Source organism: Mesoplodon mirus, assembly GCF_964341445.2.
Source record: "Mesoplodon mirus genome assembly, chromosome: 3".
NCBI classification, from domain to species: domain Eukaryota; kingdom Metazoa; phylum Chordata; class Mammalia; order Artiodactyla; family Ziphiidae; genus Mesoplodon; species Mesoplodon mirus.
In genome coordinates, this window is record NC_138978.1 from 90,284,499 (window position 1) to 90,312,497 (window position 27,999).

At 43.4% G+C, this 27,999-nt stretch overlaps 1 protein-coding gene across 1 annotated transcript; it reads right to left on the reverse strand.

The window, feature by feature from the left end:
• Window positions 1-46: 46 nt before the first annotated feature.
• On the reverse strand, window positions 47-27,210 carry CNN3 (calponin 3). The gene is made up of 7 exons (XM_082614626.1): window positions 26,930-27,210; window positions 6,368-6,489; window positions 6,094-6,160; window positions 5,119-5,256; window positions 4,654-4,770; window positions 2,462-2,608; window positions 47-1,155 (listed from the first exon to the last, which is right to left on the reverse strand). The coding sequence occupies exons 1-7, from the start codon at window positions 26,984-26,986 to the stop codon at window positions 814-816; spliced, it is 990 nt and encodes a 329-aa protein (XP_082470752.1). The 5' UTR covers window positions 26,987-27,210; the 3' UTR covers window positions 47-813.
• Window positions 27,211-27,999: the final 789 nt, after the last annotated feature.

A 27,999-nucleotide genomic window follows, 5' to 3' on the forward strand; every position in this document is an offset into this window, starting at 1 on the left:
CCCATCTGGAAGTTAGCCAGAAAAGAATCAGCCTGTGGCTCATAGGAATGTTCAAAAAAAATATTTATTTATAAAAAATACAATGGGATAAGTTTATGCTGAGAAATGCAGCAATAAATACAGTGGAAGAAAACAGAGCAACTCTACATCGATACATTGGCACAAACAGGAAGAGCAAACGCACCCCCCAGACCTCGATGTCTGCAGGCCAGCTTTGTACACGCTCCTTTCGAAACACCACTCGGAAAAGATCTTGTCGGCTTAGGTAAGAATGAGTACACATATAATCACAAATGCACACTGATCAGGACTTTATTTAAAATTTAGCAAACAATACTGTAGAAACATTGATATATAAATTTCTAAAATGCTGCATCTTAAATTTAGTTGGCAAAGACCACATTTAGCTATAAGCATGAGTTTAGTCTTCCATGTAGAAACCAGATACTAAACTGTAAAAAAAAAAAAAGCTTCCTATTGTTTGAAAATACCAATTTAAGTAGAGGATTGTAAAAATGCATAGATCTTTAATAAAAGAATTGACTGTACAAGAGTACTCCCCTTTCACAGTATTCCTTTTTACTTCATATGTGAGTTATTTGTTATGCTGTAGGATTTAACTGTTACAGCACTAAAAGGCAACTATTTAGGGAAGAGGCAGAAAAAGGAAAAAGGAATGTATGTAAGGCAGTATTTCCTTTAGGTACAATAAGCATAATAGTGTTTTAGGAAGACAAGATAAAACTTACTCAAGGCTAGCTTGGTTCTCACTGAATAAAAACAACGGGCTAAATACTGAGCTCCTCTGTGACTCTAATAATCAATGCCTTGGTCTCCATATTGGTAATCTCTGGGGTAGTCATCTTGGTACTCGCCATGATATTCATCTGGGTATTCTGCCTGATAATCACTATCACTGATTTCTGACCCATTTGTTCCGGTTCCTTGGCTTCCATTGTGAATGACAGGTTCTGTGGGAGCAGCACAGTACTTGGGATCGTATACTTGCCGCCCAAGCCCATACACACTCATCCCTTTCTGGGAAGCGACTTTGTTGGTACCCATCTGTAGAGAAATCGTCGAGTTGTCCACGGGTTGTAATGTTAGCTTCTGATCATAGATGTCTCTTCGGGTACCCGGTGCTAACATCCCCGCCTGGTATTAAAACATAGTATAAAAGTTAAAACAGCAGCTGAAATCTATTCTTGTTTCTTGTATTTTCTAAATTATGAAATTCCCATCGAATGTGAACACTCACAACTTTCATTCGGTTCAGGGGTAAAGCTAGCTTACCAAAATATCCTGATGCTGACTCTCTTATAAAGCAATATTCACTGGCTTTCAAGCTAAGGTCAGCCCTCACTTCAAATCCTTGCTCTGCTATAAAATTGCTATGTGGCCTCAAACAAGTTAACTTACTTTTAGTTTTAGGTTTCTCAGATGCAATATGGAGACAATACTACCTACTTTGGAATAAGAAGATTGGACATAACGAATATAAAAACAAAGCATAATGCTGGCATACCTGAAAGCTACATCTGAATGCCTATTATGACCATACACGCTATCCAGGTTACCAACTTCAAAAGTCTGTAATACATTCAACAAAAATTATGCTGAGCAGTCCTTAAGGACTTCAGTCTTTCAGAAGGCTCTGAGACACCAAAGGGCCAGCTATTTCAGAACAACTACTCCCACTCCCCTCCTTTGCAGGGTACTGTAACTCACCTCATTTCTCCACTTATGCCAAGCACATGCTTTCAGATTTAATCGGTAAAAAAGCAAACCTGAGTGGCAGCTCTGAGACAGTGCCCCGTGTGGCAGGACATATTCCATGAAGGGCAACAACACCACACCTCATGAGGTCATGATGAAAAGCTTTTTCAAACTTTATCCCCACTCTTGTTGGATGTAAGACATGTCCCGCTCTGATATGGTTATGTGCACACCACCTTGCGAGGTGCTGGTGATCTATTTATTCTTCACAGGAAATACTTCCATCTTGTGTGGTGGTAGAATACTAGCATTCTCACCATGCTGTATTTCCATCTCCTTAGATTCACACATTTCCCATGATGCTAGCTAGAGTTCTTTGTAAAATACCAGATAATTTTACCCACCAAATTAGTTGAGGGCTTCTTTAAAAATAAAAGAAGCATTAGAATGAGCAATTCACTTGGATTTGGAACAAGAACACTGTAACAAACATATCTTTTTCTTCTGGTTAGGTAGAAAGGCCAGCTGTTCTAACTGCCAATAAAAGCCATGGGCCACACCATACTTGCGTGGCTACAGAAAAGGCCCTTTGATTCTTTTGCTTTCTCAGCAAATCTTACTTTCCTGAAGGAATATATATATATCGTACAAAAAATAACTGCTTTGGACTCAGTTAATAAGGTAAGTGTGAATTTAAATAGCCCTTTTGTACTCTTTGAAACAAGTACAAAAAGGTATTGCTTACCTGGCTGGCTCCTTTGTTGGTGCCCATCTGCAGACTAATCGTGGTCTGATCAAAAGGTTTGTCAGTTTGCATTTTGGGATCATAAAGATGCCTCCTAGTCCCATAGGCTGTCATACCTGCTTGGCTGGCGCATTTGTTGGTTCCCATCTTTTAAGTTAAAAATAAAATCACTAATTATCAGAAGTCAACAATATATATGACACAAACAAAACTTTCTGTTCTACTGAAAAGATTTCTTAGAAGGGACGCAATTGACAAGTCCCTTCCAATGCTGAGGTTGCAGTCAACTAGATACAAAATCTATGCTTTTCCAAATAAATTTCAAGGTGCTCACTTTAAAAAGGAAAATTTCAAAAACTTCACTGGATATAAAGCCTCACAACATAATTCATCAGATACAAACATGCACATAGAAAGAGAAGGACAGACACACAAAAAGTTATTACAATGGCAGAATTATGAATTCCTCTCCAACTCTTTCCCCTACCCTCTTTAGCACAAATAACCAAATTTATGGGTACCTGCTTCAGCCATTTAAAGGGACAGAGCAATCTTTGGCTAAACAACATGCTTTTCTACTCCAAACATGTTTTGCATAAAGTGTGACAGTAAATGCCAGGTGTCTTCTCTGGCAGCTTAGCAAGGGCTTAAGTTTCATTAAAATCACCAACATTTTCATGTGAAAAGAACCACATTTTATTCCTCTAATTCTCATGTCACTAGACAGAGTCAGGGGCAGAATGAAGAATCTGAACTTAGTAATATTCAGAGGAATAATAATTAACTTTTATTCCCCACTGAGAATAACATGGCTTCAGGACCAACCAGTACACCTTGTTCTACTGGTTGGGGACAGATTTCTACTGCTGGTCTTTTTTCCTTAAAAAACAAGATTTATTAAAGGAAAACTTTATTACTACAAGTCAAACCTGTGACTGGAGAAGATAAAAAAAGCACATATAAGCAAAAAGGAAGGGAGGGGAAAAATCATTGAAATCCTACCGTTCAGACATTCATTGTAAAGATTTGTGTATAACCATCTAGCTTTTTTTTTTTTTTGCGGTACGCAGGCCTCTCACTGTTGTGGCCTCTCCCGCTGCGGAGCACAGGCTCTGGATGCGCAGGCTCAGCGGCCATGGCTCACGGGCCCAGCCGCTCCGCGGCATGTGGGATCTTCCCGGACCGGGGCACGAACCCGTGTCCCCTGCATTGGCAGGCGGACTCTCAACCACTGCGCCACCAGGGAAGCCCAACCATCTAGCTTTTTAGGCTTATGTTTCTGTGTACATATCCAGATACACATAGATATACATACAAAAATATGCATGTTCATTTAAAAAATAAAATTGGGATCACACTGACTATATAGTATTGGGTTGGCCAAGAAGTTCATTTGGGTTTTTCATAACATCTTCTGAAAAACCCCAGACAAACTTTTTAGCCAACCCAATATTTTATGACCTGATTTGTTTTCCTTAATCTTTGAACTCTTGTATATCATTTTCTTCATTACTAGTTCCTTTTATGGAGCTCTCACAATTTAAACAACCGATTACTGTTTGGAAATTCAGGTTTCCAATTTCTCGCCACTGACATGATTTTGTACTGTATAAAAATAAATCCATATGTCAATTATACCCCGGTAAAGCTGAAATAAATAAATAAATACAACTCATGTAGACTCAGTCAACAGTGAGGCACTGTATCCGGCAGGTATCAGACAGTAAAGCCCTTAGCATATTAGGCATTTAGCAGTGGTGTTTTTGTGACACTCTGCAGGGGAACAACATGAAGGGAAAAAAATACCTGAACAAAGTATTCCGCAGGACTGATAAATCATGCTTTACTAGGGTAAAAAAATGGTATTGAGGTTTTCTAAAATTGCTTCATTTGGTCAATAACATTTAGGAATGTATAAAGTATAGTTTCTTAAAAAAATAGGACAATGTAATTAGGAAAAAAAATCATTTCCTGGAGAAACAATTACTAAGTCAGATGGCACGCCTGAGGTTTCTTCTAAAACCATCATCGTCTCATGGGCTTTAAATGGACATAAATTGTATAAACCACAGATCCATCCCTAAATATACACTATAGTATATCTATCTGTTCCTCACTTATGAGAGATGCTTTGCATGGTAAGAATTAATGACATTGAATAAGTAACTGATATGCGATACCACATTACTTACCTGCAAACCAATTACACTTTGGCCAGCTTTTAATTTTCCTTCATCAAAACGTCTTGTTTGTTTTTCTGCATACTTAACTCCAATGTCAATGGTTGTATGGAATCCTTTTGTTTTAGCCTAGACAGAAATATGCACACTAACTAGTGATTCTGCCAACAGAGTTTTACAGAAGGAACAACAGAGAAATGATACTGTCCATAGATGAAGGTTTCATTTAAGACCCAAGCTAGGGGTAAAAACACATCTAAAGCCATTCAAAAACACCCCAGACCTCTGAAATATGAGTATTCTGATTAAGCTATCCAGTACTAGGCAGCTAATGTCAGCAGCCTTTCCACAAAGCTAATAATTACAGAAGAGACAGGCTCCTCCCTGCCTAGTCTGAACTCCTATGAGAGCAAAGATGCAATTAATCACCAACATAGTGGGGAATTTTTTAACCAGTCATTAAAGACATATACGTACCAGACCTGCTAGGGCCACCAGCGTAGTCTGAACCTGGGTCATGTTTCCATTCTCAAAAAGATCATTTGCTTCAAATATGTCATGTGGCTTCATACCATAAGCCTGAATAGCTTTGATAAAGTTGCCAATATTCTCCAACTATAAAGAAAAAAAGCATACAACTTTTGGAGTTAAATACTGACATTCATATTATCTAAGGATTCTAAGGCTTTATGACTAGGTACAAGATGCCAGGAAGAAAGCTACTTGGCAAGGATTCTCAACCAGATTCTCAACCAGATACATGGTAAGTGTAGCCCTCTCTGGAAAAGGAAGCGTATTTTCATAGTTGGTCACATAATGGTCTTTTTAATATTTTTAAGCAGTCAAGTTTTTTCAGTTCTTTAAAGTCAAAATCTTCCTCACATGTTTTAAAGAATTCTGTGTCTGACCTATCCAGGGCTGGAATTTTCTTTGTCAAAAGGTACGAAATTATATTAATGCACAATTTATTATGTTTAAATTTTAATTTAAAAAATGTGTGGTTACTAAATGTTTATCCTCATAACTCAAAGCATATGCTCAAGACAAAATATCCAATTTTACTTATCATACACATTCATGAGCTAAGACTATGCTTAATACAGTGCTCTACAGTCAACCCTTAGTTGTTATGTTAAATTCCTTGCTTTTTCCTTCATTTATCCTATGTTCTAGGACCTAGACCATAGGTTGTATTTCTCTGTGTAAGCTGAGTCAAATCCTCTCTGAGAGTATACAGACTAAATACATAATAAGAAAACTTCTAAGCTAAACATCTAATAGTCACAGAACTAATTGTAAGTAATTATGGAAACATTAAAAATAACATTGTAAAAAACAATATAGTCATGTGCACAAATTTCTGCTAAAATGTCTATTTTAAAATTGTTATCAAGTTCTCACTGCATAAAGAGTAACCGACTGGAATCAGGGGTTGCCAGGTTTGGCTGTTACCTGAGGCCAGTTTAATGATGACTCATTGACCTTCTTCACGGAGCCTGGCTGTAGCTTGTTTATGAGTCTGAAAAGAAAAGCATAAGTGGTACCATATTTATTGGAACAACAAACAAGGACTGGAATGTAAAGTTGGTTCTTCTGACATCAGTAAAGGAAAGCATTAAAAACATGTGCAGAATATCAAGGTTTGACACCCTGGAGTGGCAAGGTGGGCAAGACAGAGGCCCGTGGAAAGGACTGGAAGAGTGGCCACATCAGGACCAAAACTTACTCGCAGAGGATTATGCCATCTTTTAGACCCAGCTGAAAGTTGGTGCCGATGCTCATGCCAGTCACCTCTTCTATCCAATTGCGAAGATCTTCTTCTGCCTGATGATCATACTTGGAAGCAATCTGAAATACAAGTCAACTAACTTTAGAAGTTTCACTAAAGCACCCAAAACTGCTGGCTTCTTCTGCTTTAATTATCCATGAAGACCACAGCTGTGACCTGCAGTAAATTACACTCATTGGAGTTCACTGGGGAACCTAACCATTACAGCTTCAGTAACTAATAAAAGTTTTTGGTTAAGGAGGTGTCATACAAATTTTGAACAACACATGGAGGGAAGATGGGACTGAGGGGGAGAAAATATGGATCAAGATAAAACAGATTCCCATTCATGACAGGACAGGAAGTGACAGGGGCTAATAGTGTATTACAACATTGCACCAGCCACAGGAAATGTTAAAGATTAAGTCATCAGTTACCACATTCCAAAAAAGAGTGAGAGGGAGTGAGAATGGCAGGTTTCTGATACATCCAACTATTTTACACAGTATTGCAATACCTACCAGTCTAGTAGTTTTGTTGCCTGGAAAGCTCTGGTGTTTCTATGCCTTCTATTGAGCCAAATACACACTGTACCCTACACACACACACACACACACACACACACACAAACACACCACACATACACGCTTTCCTTGTAATAATTATTGTACTTACACTAGAATACTGAAATTCTACTTATGTATAGTCTGTATCATGTTAGACTCCTCAGAGGAAGGAAAAGCATTTGATTCACTTTTGGACCCTTAGTACCTAGCCAGCATTGCATCCAACACCCAAACATTTAATAAAATTAAAAGTTAACTCTTTACTTACAGAATTCTACGATAAAGGCAACATTACCAACACAGATTCTTTACTATCATACATGCTAAAAATACCTGCTAAACACAGGTTTTGAAAGATCCCTTCATAATAAGACCACAAACCTCAATCAAAAAAATAATAATACAATTTAAGTACTGTTAAAGATCACATGCTCAAGTTATTATGCTGTTCCTTGTCCCAGGGTCAGTCCTTGTCAATCAGAGTTGCTAAGGAGAACACACCTGGGAAGAAGGAAAGATTATGTGTCATTTTTCTTTTCATTAGCACAGGTCAAAGTGCCAACAACACACAGACAATGCCCGGGGGACAGTAATCATGGTGAGCTTAGGAGTCAGCTGCAGGGTTGCAGCGTTGCTGGAAATGGAAATAATCAGTAGAAATGTTTGCTTCTGTAACACACGATTAGGTTTAATTACCAAAAGAAATGAGATGGCATGAGGACATTTTCATCATGGAGAGGCCCTCCAAGTTCCAGTCTACCCCAGTCCCAGAGGAAACCTTCTCCCTGCCCCCCGCCAAGTGTGGAGGAGGGGCCTCTGCTTCACCAGAGGGCAAATGACTTCACTAAGTGCTGTGTCATTTAAGGAGACAGCAAGTCCTCACCGTGTGCACCTGCTTTCCAAGTTAGAGAAATGGCTCTACACCTTTGAAGAATAATGGGTAATTTATTTAAGCTGTAGATTTACTTAACCAGCATCACAAATGGAAATTCAATGCGTTTATATTTTCATGTTAAGATAACTAACACTGTGCAATATTTCCTGGATCAAGCTTTGGCTTGGAGGTTAGTTTATGAGAGAGATCAGGCAAAATGTTAATGTGTTAATTTCCTGCTCCCGGGACCCCCAACCCCTAAAAATCGCACATCTATTCTGACTTCCTGCCAGTCTGAGTTACACTGGCATCTGGATGTGTGGACAGGGAAGGAGGAGGTACTGATGTGCGAAGCTTCTGCCACAGGGACTCGCAGCCTCTGGTGCGCAGGAGGGAGCCATCGTTCCTATTACACCCCAGACAACAGTCCTGGATAATGTACCTCCTCAACACATCAAACACATCCACTTACATACGGCACCTTTAGAAAATGGATAAATAATACATCAGAAAAATTTTAAGACGGCTATATTTTCACACTGGAGTCTTGTTCTAGGTGGCTAGGAAAAGAAATTATCTCTATATGAATGTGGGGGTAGGGGAAAACAGAAAGGCACAGGCAAGGAAGAAAAGTAGGAAGTAGTACTCCTTAAGCATCAGCTATGAAAAGCAATATCTAAGAGTGAGTTGAAGTTTTTTCAAAAGCAAAGCACTCTCAACTAGGAGATGCATTTCAATAAATCTAAAGAAACACAATATGCTAGGGTAGGAGGGGCTCTGCCTTGGCTAGAGCCTGGCTCCCCTCATCTTGCTATGGGACACCGGTTCATTCGTCTCACTTCTGAACCAGTTCCTGTCTGTACGACAGGAAGGCTGGCTGAATAAGGGCACTAGGTTTCCTCCCATTCTAAGCTGTGTGTTAAATAACTTGGTCAATCAGCAAAAATTGTAAAGAAATTCTTTCTCTTCATTTTTTCAAATGTAGAGTTGGAAGTTACGTTGGAGGAGTTTTGTCTTTCTTGGGGTGGGTGGTTAGTGGTGGTGGTAATTCTCAACCAAATGAGACCCATTTTTATTCAACCAAAAGCATAAAAGCGTATTTATGTTTCCTTTGTTCAAAATGTTTCTGACAGGTTCGGTGCCGTGCCCCAAACCACGGAGTGATTACAGATCTAACATGAAATATCCAAGTAGGAACGCCAGGGAGAATTTTCATCTCCTCTGTTCACTGTTCTAATCAAGGGAATGATGAAAGAAAAATCAAGGACTGGACTCACATGAACCCAGGTTCAAACTCTGACTCTGACTAGTTACATGTGGGGCTCTGGGTGGCTCACTGACTCGGTCTCTGAGACAACGTAATAGCACATGCACAGAAAAAATTCTTAAGCACGTACATGCAAAGCCAAGAGCCCAGGTGATAAACTAAAAATGAAAACTAGGTATGCTTCCACATCATATAACTATTGGTTTTGACTTAGAGTTTTCCTTTAAGTGAAGGAGCAGCAAGGATTTTTCTACCCAAATACTGCTAATAGGTGAGCTTTCTGAAGTCACGTCAGCTAAATAGAATTCCAGATTTAGGAATGTGTCCTTTTTTTTTTTAAGTTCAAAATTAAAAAAGAAAAAAATTCTTCAAAATCATCTCGGGAAAAAATCTATTTCAAGTTGTCTCTTAGCTTCTGGCCTGCAGCTCTGCTCTATAGGATACAGAAATCATAAGCTTCCTTTAGAAGTTACTAGAATACAACCCAAGCTAGTATAATTATATTCTTTACACAGGTTATTTTTAAATTGTTTGTTATACACCTCTTTTAAAATCAAGGGACTGAGAGCAATTAAAACTAAATGTAAAGGGCTTCCCTGGTGGCGCAGTGGTTGCGAGTCCGCCTGCCGATGCAGGGGACACGGGTTCGTGCCCCGGTCCGGGAAGGTCCCACATGCCGCGGAGCGGCTGGGCCCGTGAGCCATGGCCGCTGAGCCTGCGCGTCCGGAGCCTGTGCTCCGCAACGGGAGAGACCGCAACAGTGAGAGGCCCGCGTACCGCAAAAAAAAAACAAAAAACAAACAAAAAAAAACCTAAATGTAAGCTTTGGCCAATAAACTTTACTTACTATTTTCATCTAAAAAGCCTTAATTACTGAACATCAGGCAGGAAGTAAATGCTGGTATTTCCTCCTCAGAACAAGAAAGTTAGCTTCAAAAATTACTTAATCTTATCTCATTAATACCTCATGGAAATTTCACTCCAGTCTGTTTAAAAATCACTCCTCCAAGTTGTTTAAAAACATTCATTTCTTTACTAGTCTTTAAGATTTATTTTATTTGACCTTCCTAAGTGGATTTCAGAATTTCTGCCTGGTGCGTTCAAGTCCACAGCAGCCCCTTGTTCCTCACATGGCCCTGCCTCCTTGCCTAATCACCCACGAATTCTCTGCAGCGGGGCCTCCCAACTCTTCTCACATCAAGACACGCTTGTAAATGACTTTTGTACGATCACTGAGAACACCTGCTAGGGGCTTCTCGCTAAAGCTCACCAAACGCCCCCCCCCCCACACACCGCAAATACAATCAAAACGCAAAGAAATGAAGACTGAGAAAAAAGCCTCTAGGGCATCTGATGGGATTGACCATCTCCTGCCATCCAGTGCTTCTGAGCCCAGGGCCCATGCCCAGAGTGGCTGCAGCCTCTGCTCGTCCCTGCATTCTCCTCAGAACCGCTAAGAGCACCAGTCTGGAGTCACCCTCCAGTACAAAGGCCTTTCTTCTGGATTTCTAAAATAGCACTTGTTTATTTATTTTTTTAGGCCACCTGTTGAGGACCTCTTTTTTTAAAAGTAAATTTATTTATTTTATTTATTTTTGGCTGCGTTGGCTCTTCGTTGCTGCGCGCGGGCTTTCTCTAGTTGCGGTGAGCGGGGGCTACTCTTTGTTGCGGCGCACAGGCTTCTCATTGTGGTGGCTTCTCTTGTTGCGGAGCATGGACTCTAGGCGCGCGGGCTTCAGTAGCTGCGGCACGTGGGCTTCAGTAGCTGTGGCTCGCGGGCTCTAGAGCGCAGGCTCAGTAGTTGTGGTGCACGGGCTTAGTTGCTCTGCAGCATGTGGGGTCTTCCTGGACCAGGGCTCGAACCTGTGTCCCCTGCATTGGCAGGTGGACTCTCAACCACTGTGCCACCAGGGAAGCCCCATAGCACTTTTTAAAAAAAAATTAAACAGGTATAAGTATGTAGAGCACGCGTTCTCAGTGGGGTGATACTGCCCCCCAAGGGAGTGAAAAGCACCTTAGATATTACAATAATTTGTGACCCTCCCCAACAAACTCTGTTCCTTTGTTTTAAATTTCGTGGAGGTCGGGAGGCAATTAGGAAAAACGTCTAAAAAGACTCTTTGGGAAAGAGATGCGGAAAACAAAGTTGAGAAACACTAGACGGAGTAAAAAAGTACAGGTCTCTCTTCACCCCTCCTCCAAATCCTACTCCCTTTCCCACCTCCCCAGAAGTAAGCTCCTGTCCTGTCTGCCAAGTCTTCTTCCAGACCACATGCACATGTCTTATAGTGAATCGTGTACAAAACAGCACTAGAAAAAGATCCCCTTCAACAACACAAGCCCTGAGGGCCTAAACTTCCTAGCAGTAAAGGGAGACACTAGATCAGATAAAAGCCCGCTCCTTCTGGCTGTTAAGAATTGCCCAGCCCTGCCTGGCACTGAGGTCTGAGAAGCTTCCCTCGCAGAATCCCTAAGAGGGGATACTGAGTAATGAGGGAAACCGAGCTTCAAAAACATCTCCACAAACTGACCCAAACAGTGCTGTTCCACACTGTTCTATGGAGCATTTGGCCAAGATGCAATTTAGTAGAAAGATGGGGCTGTACCTGGCACAAGGCAGAGTGATGATCATATATGTACCAGAACTATCTGACACCCAGGATATTGTAGAATCTGCTAAAGAATTAAGACATGTCTTTCCTCTATATTCCTTCCCACAATACATTTTTTATCCCAGCAGTCGTTAAAACCTGAAGCAGACAGACAGGTTACTGTCTCTGGTGGTTACAAGAGTGTCCCCCAAATGTCAGTCGTGCCTGAACTCTCACTAGACGCCATTTTGAGCCACCAGAAGAATCCAGCATTACCCCAAACTCTCTAAGTAAAATCATATTCAGTGTCAGCTTCCCTCTCTTTCAAGTGATCCTTGTGAGTCTTGGACTCTTCCTTCAACTTCTTTCTGCATTACTCCTTCCTTTTGTCCTTCATTCAAATGGCCACTTTGTAACAGGCATGGTTCAAAGGCAAAGTCTCTGTCCTAAAAGCTGACATTCTAGTGGAAAGAGACAAATATTAAATAAGGTGTTTTAAGACATTCGTCAAAAAAAGAATAAAATAGGGTATTTAAAATAAGGGGAGACTAGAAAGACTGGGACCACCACAGACTCAAACAAGAAATGAATAGTAAATTTCCATCTGAAATATCAAGATGCCGCTTCCCTTCCTTTGCTTTATCACTTGTCCTGGTTGATATCTCATGCAAGAGAATGAACAGGCTTTAACAGGGTTGACCTGCCTTAAACCCTTCCCCCAAGAGATCCCCCAAACATGGAAAATACCTTTGCAAATTTTTAAGTATTCATGTTGGGGATACAACAGACCAAAGATCACATGCTTTGAAGTCAAACTTCGAAAACTTCCAAAAACTGTGTTCCCAGTTCCAGAGTGACATAAGTAAGTAACTTAACCCTGGTGACCTCATTTCTTGCAAGTTGTCTCCTTCCTTCCAGGGCCATTGTGAGGAGGAAGCCCATCTCAGTGCCTGACACACTTCAGAATTAACACTCGCCATTTATATCAGCTTGAGCACGGAACTGGTATGAACCAAACCCCACCGCAACCTGTTCCCTTTACTGTCTACAATTCAAAAAGCATTCCACCACAGACAGGCTCACCTCAGATACTGCCCATCTCCACTGACCATTCCCATCACTACACATCTCCACTCTCCTTCCTGCCTGTGTTTGCATCCCAAATTCTCATTCTTTTCCAGATTACTGCTGGTGAAAGAGATGAAGTAACTATTTTTTTTTAAAGTGAGTTTGTCAAAAACGAAGCAGACTCACAGACATAGAGAACTAGTAGTTATGGGGGGGGGGCAATTTAGGGGTTGGGTGTGGGAGGCACAAATTACTGGGTGTAAGATAGGCTCAAGGATGTATTATACAACATGGGGAATACAGCCAATATTTTGTAAAAACTGTAAATGGAAAGGAACATTTAAAAATTGTATAAAATTTTTTTAACTTTTTAAATAAATAAAAAAGTATAAAATTAAAGAAAAAAAAAGAAGTAGCTAGTACAAATGTTCAGTCTACTATCATCAACTTTAAACACTGGATTAAAATCAGATCCTGTGGGAATGGTAAATACCAAATGTAAGACAGCAGTTTCTACAGGGAAGGAAGAATGGGATCAGAGAGCAACTGTATTTTTAATATACATTTTTTCTTTAAACTGGAAAAACATTTTTTTAATTTAAAAAATTAAAAGTGGGTTTGTATTTTATGGGAAGTAGGGGGTAGGAATTCTAGAGAAAATCACTTTACATTGATGGCAAGGTAGATTGCGTGCCTTGTTCAAGTTCACTATAGAATCTGAGACTCATTCTATGGCATGAACTTACTAAATATTTGAGAGGAAATGACTATATATTCCAAAACTAGAGAAAATCACATCTGCCTGGGGTAAACCAGAGTGACGTCTAACGGCATTTTAAATTTTGGCCCTTCTCTGAGAGGTACGGCCAGATCTTCGGATCAAGGTATCAGCATATGGCACCAGCACAAATTTTTCCCTCCAAACATGTATAGTCAAATAAATACAAAGATACTATGACTCAACGTATGAATACTGTGAAACTGACAAGAAATGAAAGGTGTTAAAATAACTTAAGAGGAGTTGGTCCAGTGCCTAAAGCAAATACTATAACTAACAAATGGTAGGAAAAATGCAGAAACAACAGAAGGTCAACTTTGTCTTTTCTATCTAGAAAATGACCATCAGACTACAAAGCTTAGAACATACATAGTTAAAGGTGGATTTTGAAAGCTGAAACTTAAACAATGAGGAAGTAATCATAGAGGCTGGATTCCCAGAAAAATCTAGACTCAGAAATAATGATTAATAAAGAGGTGAACATTGAATAGCTCACCATGTGAGAAATCTTGGCAAACAGTAGTAACAGGAACCTAGAGGTGGGCCCACTCCTCCCCACTCCCACCCGAAGTCAAGGGTGTCTCCACTACAGGCTGAAGAACCTGGCTGTCACACTCGAGTGGACTACAGAGAGAGGGTGTGCACTCGCGGGGGCAGGGCAGTCATCACCAGGATCCAGGGTAGGCATGTGAGGCATATCCAAGAACACCTGCCTATGTCTTCTTGAGGTCAAAACAGGCTTCATTCATCTTTCTACCTGTAGAGCCCAAGCCTGACCCATAGCGGGTACTCAGTAAATGATTTTTTATTTACCGATAGTATTACCAGACTAGGGAAATGCCACAGATCTAAAGATCTCTCTTGTTACGGAAAGGCATCTGCATTTGAATGCTTGGTTTTTATGGGCGTCACATCTCCTAGATCTCATCTTAGATGGATCACTAGGGACATATCTGTTTTACTTTCTGATAAAAGTCCCTTATGTCTATGGCACTCCTGAAGTCCAGTTTCGTAACCCTAGAAGTAGGGCCTGGTCAGAAGGAACAACCATGCTCACTGTGCTGATCTACGTCAAGGTAGGAGGAGCTCCTAGGGATGTGTACCCGGAGGCTTAGATTTAGATCTGTGCTCTTCTGTTCTGGTAGCTAACAATTTGAAACTATTGGGCATACTTAATAAACTTATAAAAAATAAATTGGGAATAGTTAAAAAGAAACAAAATTCAGATTCAGAAAGATCCTCGCTTAATAAACAAGTTCTTCAAGATATATGTAAAATCCTGTCCAAAGCTCTAGAACTAACTAGTAATGCTTACTTAGTGAGCCTAAAAAAGCTAATGCTATCTTGGTCTGCACAGATCTACAATTATTTATAAAATACTATTGCTCATCTTATTTGTTCAATGGAAACAGCCTCATGAGGAAATCAAGGAAAGAATTATTTAAATGAAACAGGTGTGAGAGGAGTATGTGAACTATAAAATCTTAGGCAATTAGTCACCTCTAGACTCAGAAAATCAGCTTGCCAAAGCAAGGATTGGAATCCCCCTTCGAACAACCTCACCAGATGATGGCACTGATCAAAACAGAATGAGTTAGTGCTTTGTAGTCAAACAAAGGAGCTAGTTAATAATCCCACTGTACCCTAGTAGTCAATTCTGTGGGCCACACTCTAAAAGGGGACATTTACAAACTGGCATCAGCTTTGAGAGGGAGCAAACTGGGTGCAGAAAAGATTAGGAGAATCATACACAGCCTGTCGTGAGAGACTGGTCAGCCAGGAATGGCTACATGTGGCCTAGAAGGGACTTTGGGGGCAGGAGAAACAGCTTAGTACCATCTAACTATTTAGATGGAAGTCATACAGCAATTCTGAATGCCACACATAGGGCAGACCACGGCTAAAAACGCAGAAATCCTAGGGAGCCGACCAGAGAGGCACACAGGAGTGGAGAGAGCACGTGTGCCAATGCAGCAACGGTGGGAAGGAGACCCATGAGAAAGCTTGCTGGAGGGCATCCTCTCACTCGGGAAGGAGGCCGGCTGGGTCTTGAATTTTATGTCACTGTAGAGATCTTGCTGAAAGGGGATCTTAACGAAAGCCCCCAGAGATAAAGGAAAACAGAGATGCTCTTCCAAGTTTTTGTTTGCTTTGCCTCACCTCTAGAATATTTAAGGGTCTACACCTCACTCATCACAGTATTTGCAGGTATCCACCAGATTTTTTGCTGCTATCCAGGTTTTCAACACTTGTCTCCTCAGCAGGACTCTAGATGCCTCCTAAATAATCTGAGTTGGGCATGTGAATAGCACTGGAAAATCTTCCTTTCTTTTTCCATAATTATAAGGAATATCATGGCAGTAGCTTTTTGTAGCTTGGGAATGTCTATTCATTCCTCATCGATTACTTGGCAAGTCTGCTTCATAGGATGTCTTGGAGTCCATTATGACCTGAGGAAGAAGGCATGAAATCCACCCCCACTGTCCCAAGTGTCAATCTCATCTCTCTGGAACTGGGAAACCCTTTCCGCTCCCAGACCACTGACCACATTCATCCAAGTGCTCCCAGCTGTCTACCCCAGAACAGAGTCAAAACACACATTGCCCCCTGACTCTGAACTACTGATGAGATGAGGGTGGAAAGGAGGTCAAGGAGGAACAGATCCCAGCATCTCAGTCAGCTTTCAGTACATCTGGAGCTCCTCTTGGGGACCCTCTTCTGCTTACTACAGCTGAGTCTGCCCATAGGAGAGATGGCTTTATCCAACCAGCGAAGAACAGAGTTGAAACACCTCCTTTTAAATGTAGGATGGAGAGGTTTCACTGGAGTCTTACAGAGGTATTAACTGTGCTAGATATCACTGCTGTTTTCTCCCCAATGAAAACTAGAGGGTGTGAAATTTCAGTGGGGTCACATGGCACTCTCCACATCTCAACAGTAAAAACTAACTCCACATTTTACCTGATTGTAATGTCATCTGAGAGCACAGAAAGGCGGGGAGAAAGTGAGTGCCTCTGGAAGCACTGCACGGTCCCCTGGACATGGTGTCATGAAGGCTTGCTAGGGGACACCCAAGCACAAAGAACAAAATAAGCCCAGCTTCGCATCCTTTCCAGGTCAAGGGCCGAGGGACTGAGGAGACAGCGGTACCCAGGCTGCAAAGGGGCCCCAGCAGGACTCAGCGGAGAGAAGCAACTGAATCAACAGTGTATTCCACGAGCAGACCTTGGCCTGGACCCTCTCCTCCTACCCCTGGCTGCATACGCCATCATACATGAGTGGTTCCATGAGAAGAGGAACACGGCACTTGCAACAGAAAGGGGGATGTCTTATCCACCTCAGTCCTGTTTTCCTGGTCCTTTTCCTTTTCCTTTCCCAACTCTTCATGGTGAAGAAGCTTCTTTGCTGCTTTGCTCCCACCCACCATGTGTATCGAGCCGTTCCTTTATTTGGTCCGTCAGTGGGCACAGACTACCCCCTATCTTGTCTGAAACAAGTGCATCTTTGAACCTGCTGCCAGCCTCAAACACGGTCCTGTTTCTCTTTTATTTCAAGACAAACCTCTCCATTTCCTCACTTAGTACTCCTTCCTAACCCCCACCGGAAATTTGCTCTACTGAAAACGATCTCTTAAAAGGTCACCAGTGATCTCTCTGTGGCCAAGTCCAGTGGGCTGTTTCCTCTTCCTGGCCTCTCTGCAGCACTCCTGGGGCCCCCTCCCGTCTCTCTTCCCTCTGGCTTCTTGTTAAAGGACCTGGAGCTTCCCTCTCTGGTCTGCCTTCTCCTCCTCCCCTGAAAGATGCCGATTCCCCGAGTTCTGGCCTCAAATTAAAATGGTTAGGGGCATGGGCTCTGGAAACTGAATGCTGTTTAGAATTCCATCTCCACCATGCCTCAGTTTCCTCACCAGTAAATCAGAGATCATTAATAGCACTTCCATCAGAGGGTGCTGAGAAGCATCAATGACTTAATTTACATAAATCTTAAGAACTCAATAAATGTCCACCCCTAACCTTCTATCTACACTTTGCTGGCCACTTCTGTCCAGATACTAGAAAGATTTCCTCTTTCAAATCCAATATACCATAAAAACCATTTACTTGATACTACTATTTGATAGCTATTTTGATAAGAGATCATTGTGATGCTGTCTGAGCTTTCTATTTAAAAAATTATCTCATCATATAATTTATAAGAGATGCCCTCGCCCCATTCTTTGGCCTCATCTCATTGCCAACTCCCACTTGAGTCTGGTGGGGGTGACAGATGGCGTAGAGGTCACAAATGTCACTGACTCAAGACTTGAAAATAAAGAACTAAAGCAAGTGACTTGAATTTTGACAAGGCTGCTTTGATAGTTTTATTTGTTCTTAACATCAAGAGATCTTCCTTCTCTTCTGAACCTTTGGTGGGAACTATACAACTGTTTAGACAGCAAGTTGGTAATACCTATAAACACATTTAAATGTTAGGTCAAAACTTACACACTTTTCTGCACAAGCACGTTTTAAGATAATATCCACCAGTAGGGAAGTAATGAATAAATACATAGTGGAAATCCACACAATAAACTATAATTCACTTTCTAAAATGTTCAAATGACATTTAAAGTTGTACAAGCAGTTGGGTAGGGGTAAGGGATGCAGGATGCTTTCACTTCTTTACTTTTATATTTTGGTACGGTTTGCATTCTTCCTGACAAATATTTCATTCACAAAATGAGGATCAAAAAAGAGAAGAGGTTCTCATAGGCAAGGAAGGTGGCATCCCAAGGTAGATGCATCATCTTCATGCAGAGATGACCTGTCCATGGTCATGGGCTCAGCAGGGATTCATTCGGACCCAGGTCTGGCTCCGAAGTCTAAGGCTTTTCCACCACTGGACGTTCTCCCACTCACCCCACCCCTCTAACCAAACTGAGATGGGAACTCTAAGCTATACACAGAGAATATAGCACGGGCAACTACGCCGCTTGCAGACAGAGGATCAAGAACCAGGAACAGGGTGGTGGCTTAGACACTGTGGCTTAACATAAAGTCCTTCCAACTCATGGAGAAATGAGAGTGCAACCAAAAGTAACCACCACCACCATCACTGTAGCAGACCGATACACCGTGAACTTGCTGTGGCTTTGATTCAAACCAGCCCCGGAATCTGTAGTCTCAAAGGGCGTTGCCAGCATGGTTCAAAAGTTCACAGTAAGAGAGATTTGGCAGAGATGCCTCAGACTTTAATTCTTCCCCTGGCCCCTATAAAAAGTAGCTTCCTACCGCATGCATGTTTTAGAAAATGCTGTAAGACTGACTGCAGAAGAGGATGTCAATAGCAGAGTTGTCACTGAAAGGAGGAAAAGAAAATGGAAAAACGAAGCCCAGAGAGGAAGACATTTAGGAATGAAAGCCCGGCTGGCAAAGCCCACGCCTGTGTGTGTGTGTGGCCGAGGTGAGGTTGGGGGACGGGGGTTTATTCAACATCCAGGCCTCTGAAGAAAGGGAAAAGAAGAGACAAATGCATGTCCATTCAGGGGGAGAGATCTGGCTGTGTGTGGACTCTGAAGAGCAGCCCTAAGGTTCCAGCTCAGCTGCTAAGAGCTCCAACAAGCTCAAAATATGCTATTTAATATAAGTATAATTTCTATACTCGATTGTAAGTATGATTGCTGTAGCTATTTTTGCATCCAGAGTAGAATCACATGTTTGAATTATGAGAGACTCACTACACATGGTATTGATTATTTTCTCTATTTCCTCCCACGTGAAACGAAAGGAAGGAGGGAAAACTGCAATGATAAAGCACTCTCTCTATCCATTTGTAGAGCCTTCTGCGGCGCTAAGCAGGCAGGGAGGCTTGAGATAATGAAGAAAGATTAGTGTGCAAACATTTGAGAAGGGGACAGAAGAAACAACAATGATATCATAGTCAGCATGCCTAGCCACCACTCAGCAGCTAGGATCCCCTAGAAAATGTGTGGGGGAAGAGAGGAAAAGGGCCATAAATGCTTAGCTTATGACTTGCCCAGAAGAGTCCTTCCCAGCCCAGAGGGCCTTCTCTTTTCTCTGCACTCACATCCCTAATTCCTGGCCTTCCCACTGCAGATATGCCCGCCCAGCAGTGCCCATGCTCACACCCTGAAGCTTCCTGGTCCTGGGAGGAAGGAAGAAGTTCCCTCCCTACCACCCGGGGGAAAGCCAGGAATTAGGCTTCTCTACTCATGGACTTGCTTCAGGTCTGCACAGGTCTAGGTAGACCCTTGCAAAGACCATTGAAAACTGAAGGCTCCAGTGACAACACTACAAGGTAAACATGTTTATCAGTCCACTGTGGAGGAATACGAGCCCTGTCTGAACCAAGAAATGAAAGATGTGTCTTGTCTAACAGAAATCGACTTCTTAGGAAGAAAAACCCAAGTAATGGCATGCCCAGAAAACAAGGCCTCTAGCTCTACACAGAAGTCCGTGGCCCTGTGGGCAATGTGGACAGAGTGAGAACAGGGAGAGAGACCCAGGGATTTCACTGCAGAAATGCGTCACAGGCTGCCGGGGGAGGAGGCTTGGATCAGGACTCTGGGGGCAGATCACAGTCCTGACACAGAAGTGAAATCGAGAGGTACTGCTTGGCTCTTTAGTCCCCTATTTGCCAGAAGCCTCATTCAGGTACAAACAGATTCGTGCCTGAATGTCCAAGTCCTGGCGATAATCTCAAAATCTAGAAGATTAATCAGGAGAACACGGGACTGAACCTAACCAGCAGAGCAAAATGGAACAATTGCTAACATTTACATAATGTGTACTTTTGGTTCTAGGCATTATTTGAAACATGTTACGTGGATTGTCTATCTTGCTTATTTCTCCCCAAAACCCTACAGAGGTTGGAACTAGCACATCCTCATTTTACAGATGTGACACAGACAGGTTATTGGCCCAAAGTCACAGGGTAAGAGGCAGAACCAAGATTACAACCCAGTCAGTCTCCAAGGCCACCAGGTTCTACTTTCTCACTGAGAGGAACCTAGAGGGAACCTACCCGACATCTTCAAGTTCACAAAGCTTCTCATGGTCATGTTTTTATAAAATGTGCAAAATTCTTTTGTACTTTTTGTAATGATAAACCCTAAACTATATAAGCTTCAGGCTCCACAAACAGTGTGGATCAACCCCAGGCTCAAAAAACCCTTAACAAAAACTTGAGCACAAGTTCATATGAATAATAGCTAAGAGCCCACCATCGCTACGAGTTCAGAGTTAAGGAAAGCCAATGCACGCGGTATATGCTATAGAAGGCTAATGCCTAGAAGAAAATGAAACTTGTGGAAAATTCTAAGAACAAGCTCCTTTCCACCACCTAGTCATATTGAGACGAGAAATAAACATTTCCTCTCTCTCTTAGATATAATGGTCATAATTGGCTGAAAAACCAAAACCATCCAATTGTGCTTCTTCTTCTTTTTTTAAATTTTTTTTAATGTAACAGATAATATTAACTGTGGTTCTCGATATACTGTTAAGTGAAAAGAAGACACTCACTAACCTCATGATTCCACCTGGAAGGGGAAAAGGCATAGGGAAATAGAGGATATGCCTCTGCTTGATGATGGCAGCAGCTAGGTCTTCATTGTCAAGCTTATTTTTGGAATCTTAAAGAACAGAGGCAAAGGAAAAAGTGTAAAAAGCTGTAGATCACAGGATAGCGAGCTTGATAATGATCCCCATTACTATTCCAGAGTAAATAAGTCTGAGTTTTTTTGTTTTTGTTTTTTTCATTGCGGCACGCGGGCCTCTCCCGTTGCAGAGCACAGGCTCCGGACGCGCAGGCTCAGCGGCCATGGCTCGCGGGCCCAGCCGCTCCGCGGCATGTGGGATCTTCCTGGACCGGGGCACAAACCCGTGTCCCCTGCATCGGCAGGCGGACTCTCAACCACTGCGCCACCAGGGAAGACCAGTCTGAGTATTTTTAAAGAGGTAGCATGGTACCCCTTCTCAATTCAGCAAACTGTCTATTTCTTTAACTGTTTTGGTCAAGACAGGAAAACAAACCAAAAAAGCAGGCAAACCACAATGGCACATCCCTACCAGGAGGAGCACGGTACCCTGGCGGGCTTAATGGCCACTTCGAAGGAGGTCTTTTGGGAGATGCATCTGACAGAGCCTTGCAGAAGGAGCCTCTACTGTTCCTCCCTAATCTGGGAGTCTAAGAAAGAACTTCAGCAACAAAGAAGGAATTATCTTACTGATAAGTTTTCAGTGTAATATTAACTAATAAAAGAAACTGCTCAAGAAAAGCAAACTATAAAAATCACCATGTCCTTCAAAAACATCACACTTGTACCACAGAATTCCTTTACACAGACTTGTCAAACATGGTTACTTTCCAGTTTCTAGAGATGGTAAAATCTATTTCTGATGGGTAAATTCATTAAATCAGCAAATATTTATTGGGCATCTACTATGTGCCAAGTTATATTCTAAAATATAGATCTTGATATATCTCATCAGTGAATAAGACCAAGATCTTACTGCTGGTGGAAAGGAACAATAAAAAAGTTCTGAATTAAAAACCTATTTCTGGAGACTTCCCTGGCGGTCCAGCGGTTAAGACTTCCTTCATCTTCCAATGCGGGAGGTGCGGGTTCGATCCCTGGTCGGGGAACTAAGATACCAAATGCCTCGCAGCCAAAAAACCAAAACATAAAACAGAAGCAGGGACTTCCCTGGTGGCGCAGTGGTTAAGAATCCGCCTGCCAATGCAGGGGACACAGATTCAAGCCCTGGTCCGAGAAGATCCCACATGCCGCAGAGCAACTAAGCCCATGAGCCACAACTACTGAGCCTGTGCTCTACAGCCCATGAGCCACAACTACTGAGCCTGCACGCCTAGAGCTGGTGCTCCACAACAAGAGAAGCCACTGCAATGAGAAGCCTGTGCACCACCATGAAGAGTAGCCCCCCTGCTCGCCACAACTAGAGAAGACCCAACGCAGCCAAAAATAAATTAATTAATTTTTTAAAAAGCAATGTTGTAACAAATTCAATAAAGACTTTAAAAATGGTCCACATGAAAAAAATCTTAAAAAACCTATATCTGAACTGTAAAGTTAAAAAAAAAAAAAAGCTAAAGCTAAAACCATCAATATATTTTTACCATGATTCTGTTCCTCTAGCAGAAAACAAGGCAGACCATCTTCGGATAAGGTTTACAACAGGAGTCCACAGACACCCTGGGGTTACTATGATCCGCAGAGCAGACCGGGTGTCCAAGTGGCACTGGGCTGGTGGGCCGGCATGGCCTCATGGGACATTTGGTCCTATTTAATTATTACTATATGATTGTTTAACTTACTCTTCAATGACTTGCAATTTTAGTAAAGACTTTAAAAGGCTTATTAGCCTTCCAAAATGGTTTTTATCTGTTGAGGGGTACCATTTTGAAACCAAGATTCTGTGAGAAGCTACTTTGCTCAAATCAGACATTCCCTGGGAGCAGAAACTGTTAGAATGTGCATTCCAATTCTATTCTTCTTAGTATCTCAGTTAGACTCCTCCTAAGAAACATGCCCAGGTAAGATCATTTCAGCTCCACCCACTCCCACCCCACAGCTAATTTCCTCCACGTTCCCTGAGACCTGTAAGAAAGCTCCTGGCAGCATGTGCTCTAAGACTGGTGAGGGTATGCTTCACTGCATCCTCAGCTCTACAAGAAAGTACCCGACTCCAACATCTTGTTCAGAGCCAAGTGTCAGGAAATGCTGTGCTTCCTTTTGGGACCTGTCATGTTTCCATGGCTTATAAGGCACAGAGGTATTTAACTTTGGTCCCCAAGATGCAGTCAAGGGCCTGGCGTAACCTGTATGATACATGTAAGACCTTACTACTTTACGAGTGTTTCCATCCCTCACTGAACTATCTACACCAGCTTCTATATATTCCCTGACCTTCTACTCCATTATAGTCTTTGTAGATTGCAAGTTATGATCCTTTTCTTGTCATTAGAGACATATTGATTATATCGCAGGCTGAAGGATTCTACTTTTTTTAGGCTGTTTTCAAACATCTCCTTGCCTATTAAAAAAAAGTAAGTTTGTACGTTCTACCAGGTATTATTATCTTATCAAACAAGTATCTTAAATTTACTGACTTTTCCCTGAAATTTTACTAATTAAAACTATCTAAGATCAAATACTTCCTCAATTCAAATATAAAAAGACCAAAGGCTTTTTTAATAGAAATGGAATACTTAAAGAGGCAGTGACATACAAGTCTAAGAAATATAATACCAATACTAGTTTTCTATTACTAAGAACTAATAGCCACAACATAGTCATTGAGTACTTACTGCAAGCCAGATACATCTCAACAATGCAGAGTTTAGAGGTGGTAACTATCACTTCCCCCATTTTACTGATTAGGAAACTAGGATAGAAATACCAAATAATTTGCCCAACATCATTCAAGGCAGTAAGTGGCAGAAGGGGGATTAGAACCCACATCTGCATCACTCCAAGGTCCATTCCACACTACCTCCTCCCACTTTGTTAATGAGGTTTTAAGAAAAAAAATTAATATTTAAGCAACATATCAGTTATGCAATACATAAAGAAAAAGCAGGAAGAAACCAAAAGGTGTCCAAACCAAGCAATGACAAAGATCACGTTCCATAGACCCACTCAATCTGGTGGTTCTGAGCCCTCAATTGAAATGCAGTATCTCATACAAAGGACTAGCAAACATGGATATTTGATTTCCAAGCCCAGAAGAGATTAAAACAGCATTAAATGAATAATCATGATGCCAGGAACTGACAGGTGAACAGCAAAAATAGCGGGGAGGAGGGTGGACAATAGTGACATGTAGCAGAACATCCCTAAGTACCTCACTAAACTAAGATATCACTCTTAGAGTTAAATTCTTAGAATAGTCCAACATTTTTCTGTGATCTTGAGCAAATCCCATCTTTCTGAGCTTCAGCATCCTGATTTGTAAATGATGTTGGATAATCCCAGGAATCCTCAGAGGGCTGCTCTACTGCTGAGATCAAAAGACTTCCTATGGGGCTTCCCTGGTGGCGCAGTGGTTGAGAATCCGCCTGCCAAAGCAGAGAACACGGGTTCGAGCCCTGGTCGGGGAAGATCCTACATGCTGCGGGGCAACTAAGCCGGTGCACCACAGCTACTGAGCCTGCACTCTAGAGCCCGCAAGCCACAATTACTGAAGCCCGCGACCCGCGCACCGCAACGAAGACCCAATGCAGCCAAAAATAAATAGATAAATAAATAAATAAATAAATATATATATATATATATATATATATATAAAAGACTTCCTATGAAAGAATACTGTATGAAAGGACCATATAAATGAAAGAGGTTATTAAGGATGGTTTGATGCTTAAAGGGATAAACCCAGTTATATAAACCTAAAGTTAAAACTAACTTTCCAAAGGTTCTGAAAGCTGAGGTTTTACTATTTTAAAAAACGTATAATAATTACAATGATCTAGCCTCAGTCCACGCATTTCCTTCAGTCTGCTCAATGATAGGTAGGCAAAGGGCAGAAGTTGCTTCATTAGTCAGCCAAAAGAAATTAACATGGATATTAACGTCCAAGAAAAGTAAGTCTCTAAAAGGACTGCCAAAGTTATCAGTGCCTCATTTACAATGCAAAAGGTAGAGACTCAACTGTTGCCAGCCAAGAATCACAAGGGCGAATTAAAATTAATGTGCACAAGCCAGGCCAGGGTATCACATCCAGCAGTTTGGACATGCTGAGTCCTCTGAAAGGATTCCTAAAGCTCCGCTTGCAAACCTTGGAAAGAACTGAAAAATATTCTGCAAGTTTTCAATTGGTGGGGTTTGTAATCAATCATACACAAACCACTCACTTTTCTGTTCTTTACAAAAATGTTCAGAAAATTGTTTTCTAAAATGGGTAACACACTTGACAAGGTAAAAGATCTAAATTTCAATTCTGGATACATAGACTAAAATCAACTCCTTGCTTCAGAGATTGTTTAGAACTTATTAACAACTGAATTATAATATGATCTGGAGACTATATAACGGGGTGAGAAGAGCCACAATTCTCCCTTGGGGTATGACAATGGTGCGCTTCATGGCCTCTACATAATTCACTCCACAGCGCGTACACCCACAACGCTGGGATGTTACAGCTCTGACAATGCCAGTGAATTCTACAAGCGGTAGGACGGTGCGGTGGCAATCCTGACATGCTTCGGCTCCCGGGAGGTTAATGGGAATTAAACCACAGCAGCCCTCCTTTGTGGCGCTTTGGCCAGAACAGCAGAAAGGAGACAATGAGCGTTCTGTGAGCAGTTCCGCGCCGATTGGCTGCTCTCTCCCCCCAGAAACCCCTGATGTCATGGGCTTGGAATGCAGGGAGGGAGGAAGGAAGGAGAGGATTTGGGGAGGGGGACGCCTCTCATCTCTTTCCCAGACCGAAAGTACTAAAGATAAACCCAACGCATTCTTATGCTGGGCAAAGTGGCAGAACCGAGCGTTACCAAAGCCCAATCACTCCAAACTACAGCCCGCCTCAGCAAATAAACCCTAAACAAAAGCAACCCACAAAGATTTCCTTGATATCGTTGAAGTCTAACGTACTACAAACTTCTCAGTGTTTTATAAAAATAAATCTCAAGTCTACAGCAGATATTCCCAAAGCGGCGCACTCAGGCTTTGTCTCCGCTTCCCGCAGAAGCAGCAGCAATTGGCACCGGTATTCGACGACCGTAAAGGGCTCTGGACGGCTCCCGTTCTTCCGGTGGTCCCTGAGGTCCGTGCGTGGGATGCTCAGCGGTCTCCCACCCGGGAAGAGGCGAGGAACAATGGGGGACCCAGTCTGGCCACGTAACCGCCTAACTTTACTCGCGCACTTGAATTCGACCTGGGGTTTGGAGTGAGAAAAGGTTCAGGGTCCGCCAGGAGCCCGGGCCGGAGCGGGTAGCGAAGGCTGCTCGCTGGGTCCCCAGCCGCGCGGACTGACCCCACCTAAGGGCGAATGACCACGCAGGAGCGCCCCCTTCCCGGAAGGGTGCGTCCTGCGGCCGCAGACCCGCTCCTGGAGCCGAAGGCAGGCGCTGCGGGATTCCAGGAGCCCGGGAACCCACCGCCCGCCGCCAGTCCCGGCCCGCGGCGCTGGAACAAAGCCAGAAGAGAGCCCGGGAGGCGGCGCTTGGAACCGGGGACAGGTCGGGGACGCCCGGCGACTCTCGCGCCGCCCCGACATCTCTCCGCGAAGCCCGCCAGAGACAAGGCGCACTGGGCGAAGCGCGGCCCACGCCACCCCCGTCCCAGGGTCCCCTGGGCGGCGCCCTGCATCCCACCTCTGGCCTCGGGGTCCCGCCCCACCCTTGCCCAGGCGTACCTTGTTCTTGACTTCGGCCGAGAGCCCATAGGAAGGGCCCTTGTTGAAGTGGGTCATGATGATTCGGTAGGCGGGAAGAGGCTGAGCTCTGGTCCGGGGGTTTCTCGCACTCGGCTTCCCCGCTCCTGGCCCCGAGGAGTGGCCGCACCACAAGATGCTCGGAGCTCGCTCCCCTGGGCGGCGCAGGAATCGTCCGGACTCGGCGGCGGGGCGCGGGCGGTGCCTCTGCTACTCAGTCGGGCGAGGTCCCGCAGAGCCTCCCGGTCGGCTCCGGAGTCCCGCACGAACTGCCCCCCACCGCCTCCTCCGGACCTTCAGGGATTGGCCGACTAGCCCGACCAATGGAGGGCCTCCTCCTCCCGCCTCTCCCGCGAGGGGGCGGTGCGGCCAATTGAAGGGCGGCGGGCGCGGCGCTCCCTCCCCGCGCGGCCTCTGGACCCCGTCCCCGCCCTCACGCCATACAGGCCCGCGGCGAGGCTGCCCCTCCTCCGGACCCGGCCGACAGGGCAGCGCCGGCGGCGGCCAGCCCCGCGATGGGAGCCGGCCCTGCCCCCGCGCCCGGGGGCTTCCCAGCGGCCTGGAGTTCGCGTCAACTTCCAGGCATTCGCTCGGGGGCCGGCGGAGGGGAGGGAAGCCCACCATGGCTGGCCCGCCACCTCCTTCTGCCTCTTCCCCGCCTCCAGGCCCAGCGGGCGCAGGTGGCGGGCAGGACCCTTCCACCCGCTGCGGGAAGCACCAGGAGCAGCCTTGGGGCCCCTCTGTCTGAGAAAGGGGGCCCGTCCTCCGACACCTGCTTCTTCGTCCCACACCTAGCAGCTTCCCACGCCTGTTGGTCTGACCTCTCCCCTGCTGCCGCCATGGGAACAGTCAAGGCTTTGGGCCAAGTTCGAGTTCACTCTGTGTGTGTGCCGTGCGGAAAAAACTGGGGAATGTGCCATGGCAGAGCCTGGGCATTTCCAAGTCCTTTTCTGGATTCGCACCAGCTCCTTTTTACAAGCATCTTTATCCGGGGTTCAACTAATCCAAAAACCCAGGTGGCTGTTCTTTTTTTTTTTTTTTTAATCTGTAGG